The sequence below is a fragment of the Kryptolebias marmoratus genome, linkage group LG3 (assembly GCF_001649575.2).
Source record: "Kryptolebias marmoratus isolate JLee-2015 linkage group LG3, ASM164957v2, whole genome shotgun sequence".
Classification (NCBI taxonomy): Eukaryota; Metazoa; Chordata; class Actinopteri; order Cyprinodontiformes; family Rivulidae; genus Kryptolebias; species Kryptolebias marmoratus.
In genome coordinates this window covers 28,415,121-28,426,758 of record NC_051432.1, presented here as the reverse complement: position 1 = coordinate 28,426,758, position 11,638 = coordinate 28,415,121, and the positions used below count along the sequence as shown (strand labels likewise).

The following is an 11,638-nucleotide window of genomic DNA, read 5'->3' as shown; positions in this document are numbered from 1 at the left end:
ACTTCAGCACTTTTTTTGCATCCGGACCACACTAGAACTGGTCCAGCTCCAAAACTACAACACCTCACTGGTGTTTGATAAAAAGGTGAAATCTCTGCTAAAATCTTGTGTTTTGAATCAACATTCATATAAACTAATTCATGTCATTTCAGTGAGTCATCATGGTTGTGCCCTGAGGCTGATCCCCATGGATTTACAAACACACACAAGTACATGCCATATACACATTCAAGCCACTTGTTTTAAATAAATGCTTCTATTTTAATTCAGTTTTGGTCTTCATTGTAACTGATAATGATTGGTTGACCTCTGGCTCCGCCCCTTCCTGTAACCTCCCTCTGATGACGGTTTACTCGGTGACTCACCCGGGCCGCTGATCTGCGACGTGCTGCGGCTGCGCCGGTTGCCGACGATGGCCACCACGCGCGCGCTGAGGCTGGAGCGCCGCTTCTTGCTGCCCCCGCCCACCGTGCCCAGCGCCGTGTCCGATTGGCTGCCGTCCGTGTGCTCCTGCGTGTAGATCTCCCCGCTCACGCTGGAGCTCTTCATCATGTTGCGGCCCATCGAGGATCTCATCTGACGGCTGCGGGGAGAGGACACCGGGTCAGCTGAGGTCGACAGACGGGAGGAAGAGGAGGCTTCAAACGAAACAGACCTGATGTCGGAAGAATAACCCAACTTTAAACATCAAAACATGAAATAAAAGCCTTCAGATCCTTAAATTAAAACTTAGGACTCTGACAAAACTGACAAACATCACAAAAGAAAGTCAAATTTATTTATTCCTTTTTTCAAAAATCATTCACCGAGAATCAGATTTTTAAGTTTGGCTCCTTTTGAAAGAGTTCAAAACATTTTAAACATTTAAATCATGTTGTGCTGTGTGTGTGTGTGTGAAGAAAAACAAGTCTTTGTTGAATCTAATAAAGATTATTTTGCTGACAAACTGCTTGGTTACATGTAATTTGTGTAATTCAAAGACAAACAAATAACCTGATTGAATGAAATAAACTTTTTTTAGACTCCGCCCCCTGCTGGAACCAGCTGTGGTCAGAAATGGTCATGAAATAAGAACTAAACAAAATGAACAGGAACACTAATATTTATTGCTTTTCTCTAAACGCTTTATTCAAAATGGCAGCCGAGCTGAACGTGTCTCTGACTGACCTCTGACCTTTCTACTTCCTGTCTCAAACCAGGAACTGAAAACCTGAAATGTTCTGATTCTAACAGGAGCAGGTTTATAATAAAATGATAATTTCACAAACGAAGGTTAATTCTTCTCAAACAAGCCGCCACACGTGAGCAGAAGCTGCCCAGAAACCGATGCTGCCCCCTAGTGTTTCGGAGGAGACGCCGCATGTCCGTCCCCTCAGAGGGGGGCGCCGTGCTGCAGGACAGTCCCGCCATGCTGCCGCCGTCCCCCACGGTCCCTGAGGTCCCTGAGGTCCCTGCTCCCCGAGGGCCCCAGGGAACCGGGAGGGCGGTGGGGAGCGGGAGGTGGGTCCGAGGCCTCTCCGCTGCCCCCTGCAGGGGAGCTGGGGAACATCGGGTGGAGCGGGGGGAGGACGGAGGAGGAGGAGGATCCAGATCTGAAGGATGGAGGGGGTCCAGGCAGTCACAACACAGGAGGCATGCAAGGAGGGATCTGAGACATGCAGGGAGGGGGGAAATCACTCAGACGTGAATATAATGTTTACAAACAAACAACAATTCACACAGTCACATGGGATGGAAGGGAAATATATATATATATAAAGCTGCATTAAAGAAAATTACCCAAAATTACCTGGAAAAGGTTGAAAAGAGAAGCTGGTTTCCTCACTTGGTTTCTGTTATTGTTTATGGGGACATCTTTAAGGTTCGGTCTAAAAGTCTAAAACATCAGGAGAACACCGTCACCCCGAAGGTGGAGGACGGACTCCTGAAGGCCTCCAGGTGTTCGGGAGACGCAGCTCGGCTGCTTCAGGTTGAAAATCATCAGCTCTGCTAAATGTAACCTTCTCAGAGCAGATGTGGAATCAGACCTCATCGCCGAGGTGACGCCACGTCTCTCCATCAAAGACTTTCATGTCGTTCTGTACAAACGGTCCAGAACACATAACTCCGGTCCAGGCTTCCCGTCGGTTTCGGGATTCAGCTGAAGATCCTGACCCTGATCTCCTCCGCAGTCAGAGCCGATCTACCATCCAGTGTTTCCGCCACGTTCCAAGACCCAAACTGAAATATAAAGATGGCCGCTGCTTCAAACCTGTGGAAGGGTTCGTCTCTTCATATACGGACCGCTGAGCGTTTTAAACCTCATCTTTATTCCCTGGAGTTTGATCAGAGCTGATGGATTTATGTTGCGTAGGTGTTTTATTTCCTCACTTTTCTTTTATTGTCTTAACGTTCATTTGATTGATTTGTAAATCATGTTGGTCAATTTCTGTTGCCTCTAATCTTCTTTAGAAACGACCCAGACGACGAACACGATCGAAAACTTCTCTTTAAATCGTCACAAAGTTGTTTTTTGACAACCTAAGAGTCAAACTTCCTGTTTTTCTGACTGAAGTTCGCATCAGGAGGTCACGAAGGTCCTTCGCTCTGACATAAACAGGATCCCAGAGACTCAGGAGAGTTTCTGGTGATGAACAAACTCTTTTTTATGAGCAGAGCTGCTCTTTTATTTTGAAAAACCAAAAGGTGGAGTTTGATATTATTACTAAAAATGATCAAATTTAAGGAGCTGAGTTTCCCGTCGTCTCACTGCTGTTTGGGACGGAGGGACAGGTTTAGGACACGGGGAACCTTCACGGTTACCTGGACTCCCTGGTGTCTCCGGCTACAGTGTGTCTCCTGCGCTTCAACTCATCAGAGAAGTGTCTCTTTTCGGCCACCCTCCTCTCCTCGGCTCCGTTCATCCCCCACGAGATCCTCCTGTCCTTCTTCTCCTCCTCTAAAGACTTGGATCTGAGTTTATTTTCATTTTGTTTGTTTGTGTTTGTGTGTGAGAAGCAGAGCAGCAGAGGCATGCAGCATGCAGGAAGAAACGCACACACGGATTAGCATGCAACGATTACAAACAGGAAGCTGAACGGGACTGAGGACCGGCACCAGAGCAGACTGACCTGAGCCGTCCCCCGGGCCGCTCTGATTGGATGGACATGTAGCTGGTGCTGCTGAGGCGAGAGGCACTGCTGGCGCGGGACAGAGCCGACACGTCGCTCATGTCGCTGTCCGAGGATCTGGCCGACATGTTGTCGCTGCTGCGCCTCTGCTCTGCAAACATCTGCGAAGAGACGGAGGGAAAATCAACAACCTGCACGGACGACTGCAAAAAAAAAACCACGAAGAAGAGAGGCGCTGACCTCCCGCTTGGCCTTGAGGTCTGTCTGAGGGTCGTGGGAGGCTGAAGGCCGGTAGGAATGTACTTTCATGGGCAGCTGTCGGGCTCGCTCGTCTGCCGCCAAGGCTGAGACAAAACAAACAGAAATAAGCAGCAGCTGCAGGACCTGGTTTCTACCACCAGGTGGAGCAGAAACGTATAAAAGCTCCTACAGACAGGAGAAGACTTAAAACTGTATTCATTCTCATCAATAACCATTAAATTTAAATATAAATATATGTTTAAAGGTATTCTAACCCACAGCCATCAGCAGTTTAATTATCAATAAAGAAACTGAGTATTATTATTGTTTAAATAAACTCAAATTTAATCCCAGATTTCAGGTCTGTTCTTGTTTCTGAGAATTTCTGAGAGTTTCTGAATTAAACTCACTCAAATTTAATCCACTTTACTAAAACGAAATAAAAACATTCAGATGATGTTTTTCTGTCTTAACAACAAAAAGCAGTTTGAGTTCATTCAGGCAGCTGCAGAATCCTGCAGAGATTAAAACTCAATGTTTGTTTGGTGTTTCTGTAAACATCCCGTCACGTTCGGTCCTGCAGGGACAAATTATATCCATGTTTGGATGATTTTACATCAGTTGTGACATCTGTAAAACCAGCTGGACCCTTCAGACGATTTCCTGTTGAAGACAACGTTTATAATTCCTGAAACTGTTCGCCTGCTGAAACGTCAGGAGGGCCTTCTTCTTCTGAATTATTCTCCCTCTCCTTCACGCCCTGCCTCCTTGTGTTGTTTGTGGGGTGCTGATATAAAACAGTTATTGTTCGAGGTCATGTAAAACACAGAAAGCGAGGGTTGAATTATGGTCAGAGGTAAAAACCCACCTTGCTCGACGCTGCTGCACTTAGCAGGAAGCTGCGGCAGCTGACGGCCGCGTCGACCCGACGAGGGAGGGGAGGGGTTGCCGTGTGGATGTGCTCTGAGAAAAAGCATCAGAAACAGGAAATATTTGGTCACCATGAGGCAGTTAAAGAGCAACAAACTGGTCCGAATCAGGAGGAGAGGAGCCTGTGTGAACACTCAGGGGGAGGGCGGGCGGAGCACAGGTAACAGCATGCACCTGTCCGGGCGTGGCGAGCTGGGGCAGGACCCTGACAGCACCGTCTGGGAAAAGGGCCTCAGGGGGCCCCCTCTCCTCCGACTGCCCCTCAGGATGGAGGTGGGCTGGATTCGACTGTCGTCAGCAAATAAAAACAACATGAAACTGTGAACCTGTTTGCAGACACAAAATAATATTTCAACAAATAAGACAGGATGCTGCTCTCTGCCTGACAGCTGGGGAATAAATCCTTGTTTCGCCAACAGTCTGTGGCCACGTTTCGTGCTGATCAGGAAACAGCAGCTGAACTTCAGTGAGTTTCAGACCGTTAAACTCTTCTTATGTGCTGACAGCAAATAATAACAACTACACCAACCTGCTCTGCAGGAAGGAGATCATAGAAGCAATACGTGAAAGATGGCTACCAATCCCATAATGAATGCACAATAAATGCCCTCAATATATCCATATACAGCCAGTAATACCAGTAATCCAATCATGATGCTCAGCTCTGAATCAGTTTCTGTAAGATGAGCTCGGCTACATGTTCGAACCCATGTCCCAGACTTTTATGGACAGCTGATGAACGTGTTCTGGTTCCAGAAGAAGAAAGTGAAGTTATGAACACAATGAGAGGAGAGAGTGAGGAGAGTCAGAGACAAAACTGATAAAAGGAGGACAGAATGACGTTACCTATCGCCCTCGAGGCTGTTTCAGCAAACAGCAGCCGCAGAAACAAACAGAAAAACAGAAGATTCACTCGATCATGCTCAAACTGAATGAAAGCAGAACAGTTCTTTCGTTCTCCAGCAAATCAAGTGCTTTCAAGCCAAAGAAGAGGCAGAAGAAGCAGGTCCAGCAGAATGAAAGGCCATCACACAACCGTAGACCACAAATATTTACAAGAAAAGGGAAGAAATCAGCGCTGGTTACAGGATTGCTGAGCTCTGGGCTGCGGGAGAAGCTTCGAAATGAGGATTCAGGAAGTTTGGAAGCAGAAAAGCAGAGCGGCAGGAGGTGGGAGGACGGCCTGGTATACCTGTCTTCCTCAGGAGACACATGTCCTACTAAGATCCGAGGGCTCGGCAAAGAGTTGGAGCACCTGGAGGGGGTGGGAGGAGGAGCATTCCAGCTGGGAACGCCGGGACATTTTATTAGTAATGGCTGCAAATTCACCAGATCCTCCACGGTTCAGCATAAGAAGTTTAAACAACTTCAGTTTTACTTTATGGTTTCGCTGCATCTGAATTTCTACCTGATTTGTTGTTTTGATGCTAAAAGGTGTGTTAAACCTGAGCGACAGGATGCTAGCATCACTTCCAGAAGGTAATAAATAAAAAATACCAAATTCAGAAAAGTTAAGACATTCTGTAAAATGATTTTGCAAAGATTTGTAAATCACTGTATTCTGTTTTTCTTTACGTTTTACAGAACAAACAAACGTTTTCTAAATTAAGGGTGTAGCTTTTGTACCTAAACTTCAAACCAATACTGTAAATAAAAGAGTTTTAGTGACACTAAAGTGAAATAATATTAGGATTTTTAAGTTTGGTGGCTTCTTTGACCTCCAGCCTCTGAATGCAGACTTAAAAACTTGATGACTGATGTGAGGAAACGTGACGTCTGAACTAAACAACGAGTCGGGAGGGAAAATATGTTTGTGTGGAAGGAGGGAAGCCGTGTAGCATCCTGTTCAACGGTTCATTTTATTTAAAAAGACACATCTGAGAAGGCAGTGATTGTTTGAAAAGAGCGGGGCGAGTATTACCTGTCTCTGTCGTAGGAGTGGAAGTTGCTGTCCGGTCTCAGACAGGTGGTGCTGGCGCTCCGAACTCTGTCCAACGACGGCTGCAGGTCGCTGCGGTGCCACGGGAACGCGGATACAGACGAGATCAGCGAGGAAGCGAGGAGAGGCGATGAAGAAGGAGAGAGAGAAACGAGACAGGAAGTGAAGGAAAGAGAACATTCATCACAGTCAAACACTGAGAGACACTAAAATGGGAGGCTGGTGGGTTGCCATGGGAACCAGGTCTAGGAGACGGGATGGGTTGTGTTTGAGTTTACATCTGTTTGTTTCTCCTGAGTCACAGCTTGTTAAACAGATCTTTGACTCTGTGAGGTTGCATGATGTCGGATATTTGCAGACGAACCGTCCGGCGGCTGAGCTGCGGTGAGTCGGAGAGGAGGAGCAGGAGGAGGAGGAGCAGGAGGAGGAGGAGGAGCAGGAGGAGGAGCAGGAGGAGGAGGAGGAGGAGACGATGGTAGAGATGTGTGAAGTGGCTCTGCTCTTACCTAACCGTGACCTCGTCAGTAAACCTCAGCACACGGTGTGTGAGAATGCTACGAGGCGAGGTGCCACCCCCCTCCATCCTGTGGGGCGGCTTGCCTTTTAGGCATGCGGGGAGGGTGGAGCTGTGTGCCACAGGCCCCGCCCACAGCAGGCGGGGAGGCAACCACATGCAAACGAAGGCAAAAGAAAACCAAATGACACATGCAAGCGACAGAAGAAAACAGGAGGGGGAGAAAAACCACAACATGACGTGAAACATGATTTATGGTTTGCAGCTCAACTAAAAAAAAAAGAAAAAAGCCTGAATGACATTAAGGATAGAGCTGTAATTAAATGCAACACGTCAGTGTTTATCCCTCAGGTCTGAGGCTGCTGGAGACGAGCTGAACAGGATCCAGGAGTTTCCAAACCGTCTTCAAACAGTCAACCGTTGAGTCGCAGACGCTCGCTGTCTTCTTCTAACTTTGAATACGTTCAAATAAAAGTCTCAAAATAGTCACTGGTCGTCTCCAACCCGTCTCACGTTGACACCTGCAGGGAGCTCTGCTCTGATGGTCCAAAATCCACTGATTACAAAATATAATTATTAAAAAACTGAAAAATCTGCCTCTCTTGATTCACGGCACAGAGTAGTTTATACTTTGATTTTAATTTATTTTTTTAAACCCACGGCTCACTGGTCAGTTGGTCGCAAACATTTTAAACTCAGTGAAACTGGAACTAAAACTTCAACTTTTTCACCTGGTCTCCAGCAGCTGCAGCCCTGAGAGATTCAACCTTCACACCTGGATCTCACTAAACAAACTCTGACCACAGAAAACAAGCAGCTAACACAGAGTTGCTCCTAAATGACCGATCAACTTCACAAAAGATCTGAGGCGGTGCTCAAAGTGGGTCCAGTATCTGAACTTTTCATAGCATAAATCTGCTGATAGTCAGTGTCGAACCTTCAGGACATCGAATGAAAACAGGAAGTCATGACTCGCTCTAAGCTGCTTCTGATTGGGTCAGATTGGGTCAGGAAGAACGATGATTGGGCCAACCGGCGGCCCAGCTGGACCGGGTCTACTGTGATCTCTGAGAGGAGAAGTTTAACCTGGGAGCGGAGCAACACCTCGGCTACTCGTCTCTGTGCTCCCCAAGGTGAAGAAAACTCTGAATTTAAGTACCTTAAAGTACCTTAAAATAGCAGTACTCTGCCCCCACTTCGAGCACGAATGTGAGCAAAAAAACAACAAAGACAGGAACGAAGATGGACAGAAAGGCAAAGACTGCCTTCCATGTTTGAAAGTCTTACCTGTAAATGTCTTTATGGATACCGTTTACTAAAAGGGGCATTTTGGGGGGCAGTGTGTTGCTGTATCTACCTACGCTCCTGGTTGAATGAGTGGGGGTCATGCACATTGAAAGCAAGGCAAGAAAAAAGTGGAAAATAGTGAAAATGTGAGAGAACACAGGGAAAAGAAATAAATCAAAGAAAGATTCGCCATTTTTCTGAGGTTATGCTAATCTCATGTCATGTTCAGTGTTGTTGTTGTTGTTGTTGTGTGTTTTTCTTAGACAACATAGAAGAGCCAGGCAGGAACTCTGATTTCATGCAGATGAAGTAAAGCCTAAATGAGTTGTTAACGTGGGATTAAACTCGTTAGAGTAAGGCTGAACGATGGTTGTACCTGTTGGTGTGTAGGCACTCGGCACTCCCGCCCCGAATGGACCTGTGCACCTCCAGAACCTCACTGTCATTGCCATGACGATGGGTGAAGGAATGAAAAACAACAACACAGCAGGATGGAAACTCAGACAGGCCACGGGAGTTTATGAATGAAAGAAAACAGCAAATAATAAATCTAAAACTTCATTTAAGTCGAGAACAAACTGAGCAGTTAGTAAACAGTTAGTCGTATTAGTAGAATTAGTTTGCTGACATCAGATCACACACTAACTGAGAAAAACTAATCCTAATTATTAACATTTATTATAGAGCTGAAAGTAACCTAACGTTAGGTTACCTGTCCTCTGAGTACTCGTAGTCCGAGTCCCCGGAGCGCTGGTGCTCCAGGGACGACTCGTGGTACCGCGAGGGCGAGCGGGAGTGGTGGCGGTTCTGGTGGATCTCGTCCAAACTCCTGATGAAATAATTATTATTACTACTTCAGACAGAGACCAAAATAAAAAATACAAGCAGTTACAGTCAGACGTTTCCATCCACTCATCACGGACTGGGTCAGAGTTTTAATGTTTATTTTTTACCAACAGTTCTGTTTTCGTGGTGGAACGATTAAACAACAAACAGCTTCAACAAGTTTTAAGATCAAGAAAGAAAATCCTGCTCAAAAAACCAGAACCTTCGAGCTGGACTGAAACCTGCAGCTGTCCACGTGGACAAAAGTCTGATGGACAAACGAGACAAAGACTGAGCTGAAGGTGAGGCTTCGGATCTAAGACTACTGTATCAGCTAAAGCACGGTGGTGGCAGCATCATGCTGTGGTACAAAAGCAGATGGCATCGTGAAGGAGGACTAGTCTGGGACAAACAGGACCATGATCCCAGAGACACATCAGAGCTGGTTTCTGATTGGATAAAACATCAGAGCTGGTTTCTGATTGGATAACACATCAGAGCTGCTCTCTGATTGAATAAAATATCAGAGCTAGTCTCTGATTGGATAAAACATCACAACTGCTTTCTGATTGGATAACACATCAGAGCTGCTCTCTGATTGGATAAAACACCAGAGCTGGTCTCTGATTGGATAAAACATCAGAGCTGGTTTCTGATTGGATAACACATCAGAGCTGCTCTCTGATTGAATAAAATATCAGAGCTGGTCTCTGATTGGATAAAACATCACAACTGGTTTCTGATTGGATAAAACATCAGAGCTGCTCTCTGATTGGATAAAACACCAGAGCTGGTTTCTGATTGGATAAATCAGGCGGACATTAAGCTGCTGGAACTCGGCTGACAGCGTGTGGACTCTGAATATAAGCCGGGTCGGTTCAGGAAACCAACCGGTTTAAATTAACTCTACCAACTCTGACAGGAAGTTAAGTCATCAAATATTGTGCCAGGAGCTTGTTGGGGACAAACACCTGCGGTCCAGGTGACACCTGAGGACCAGGTGACACCTGCGGTCCAGGTGACACCTGCTACAGGACATCTGATCAGCAAAGGAAGGAAAAACAAGAAGCTGGATTTATTCTCAGTCAAACTCTTGACTGTGACTCTGCAGCACTGCAGTTCACTGTGGTTTCGGCCGACGGCGCTGACCTTTGCATGGGCACGTGCGCAGGTCGAGACCGAGCCCGGCAGGAGTCCTCTCTGTGAGGAGACACCGAACGGGAGCGGTGCTGGATAGGACGCTGCTGGTCCGGGACGGCCAAGGAACTGCCCCGATCTCTGTCCCGGGAGTTACGCTCGGCACCTTCTCACACACACACACACACACACACACACACACACGCACACACACACGCACACACACACGCACACACGCACGCACGCACGCACACGCGCACGCACGCACGCACGCACACACACACACACAGACACCGAAAAGCAAAATAAAACAGAAACGGGTTCAAAGGTTATTTAGGAGTTCACAAACAGGCGTCAGCTGCATCATCGGGAGCGTTCTCCTCACAACCACTTCAGATCCGTAAAACACCACGGCAGGAAGCAAACCACCTGCAGGTCAGGTGAGCTCAGGGGTTGTTTCTGTCAGATCACAAAGATCTGGATTTATCGTGCTTGTAAAGTGCCAGATGAGTGGAAAGTATAAAACGTCTTGACTCGGCGATTAAGAAAACAATCCTCTTCACACAGCTGCGTTTCCAACAGGCAGGTTTGTTGCCAACTACTTTCAGCTCAGTGAGAAACAAATTTGACCCATCTGGCATTTTAAAAGACCCAAATAAAACCTGAACATGTGTGACTTCATGTATGAGGTCCACATTATTTTGACAGGAACCGAAGCCACAGCAGAAACGGGGATTCTGTTCTTCCTGCTGACACATTGGGTGACTCCAGTGAAGAGACTTGTAGGTGTGAAAGCATGCAGTAGAATAAGTAAGCAGCTCTACAGTCTAACATGCAATCGGTGGTTTTATGGTCCAGCAGGAGAGGAGAAACTGATCACTGAAGCCTCAAAATTTCAACAGAAAGTTCAAAAGTAAAGTCGATTCAGTAACTGAAGGCTTCCAGTAGCAGGAAACCTCAGAGGTGTTCCTTTTTCTGATCCAGTGCAAATTAAAAATTAGTTTTCAACCTGCAAGCAGAGTTTAGGGAGGATGCAAGAAGCAGCTTCTCACTCGGAGCTGGAGAACTACAAGCTACTGCAGAGGAACAATCAGTAACCATGCCCCCCACCCACCTTTAGTCCCAACTACCAAACCATCATCAAACTCTGAGTCAGGGATGCGATGGGACCCTGCACACACAAACACAGGGGAAGTTTGTTCTGTCCGTGCCGCACAGACACACACAGGAGAGGTTAGCTGCTGCTCAGACGTGGCCGAGGCCCAGAAAACAGAAACCTACTCTGGAGCTTCTTGCTGGGACTGTCTCCATGGGCGTGGCGGCGTGGAAGGTACGGAGACGGCTGCGGCAGGGGGATGGAGGACACATCGTGAGTCTGGAGTTTATACCAGTGAGGAATGTCGTCTAACAAGGCCGTCTCCAGCTCGATCAGAATCTGCAGGACACAGAAAACACAAAGATGCTTCAGTGCTGCCAACAACTCAAGCTTTTTAACTCCAACAGACGTCCCAGCGGGCGCTGTACCGATCTGTCGTGGTGAAGAGAGAGCTGAGTCAAAAAGCGAAGCTCTCGATTTACCGGTCGATCTACGTTCCTACCCTCATCTATGGTCACGAGCTTTGGGTAGTGACCGAAAGAACGAGATCGCGAATACAA

General features: G+C 46.9%; 1 protein-coding gene across 13 annotated transcripts in view; it reads right to left on the bottom strand.

The window, feature by feature from the left end:
• The window catches only part of rims1b (regulating synaptic membrane exocytosis 1b), a 55,385-nt gene that overhangs the window by 5,212 nt on the left and 38,535 nt on the right, over nt 1-11,638 (bottom strand). For 2 of the 13 annotated variants that reach the window (XM_037974868.1, XM_037974878.1), the window contains exons 13-26: nt 11,264-11,417; nt 11,097-11,153; nt 9,995-10,148; nt 8,733-8,849; nt 8,397-8,459; nt 8,021-8,098; nt 6,202-6,291; nt 5,473-5,565; nt 4,455-4,568; nt 4,219-4,313; nt 3,351-3,454; nt 3,111-3,271; nt 2,803-2,952; nt 366-583 (exon numbers count right to left, since the gene is read on the bottom strand). In XM_037974868.1, the coding sequence (XP_037830796.1) occupies nt 366-583; nt 2,803-2,952; nt 3,111-3,271; nt 3,351-3,454; nt 4,219-4,313; nt 4,455-4,568; nt 5,473-5,565; nt 6,202-6,291; nt 8,021-8,098; nt 8,397-8,459; nt 8,733-8,849; nt 9,995-10,148; nt 11,097-11,153; nt 11,264-11,417 (1,648 nt within the window). The other 11 variants (XM_037974873.1, XM_037974871.1, XM_037974870.1 and 8 more) reach the window with 11 other exon arrangements.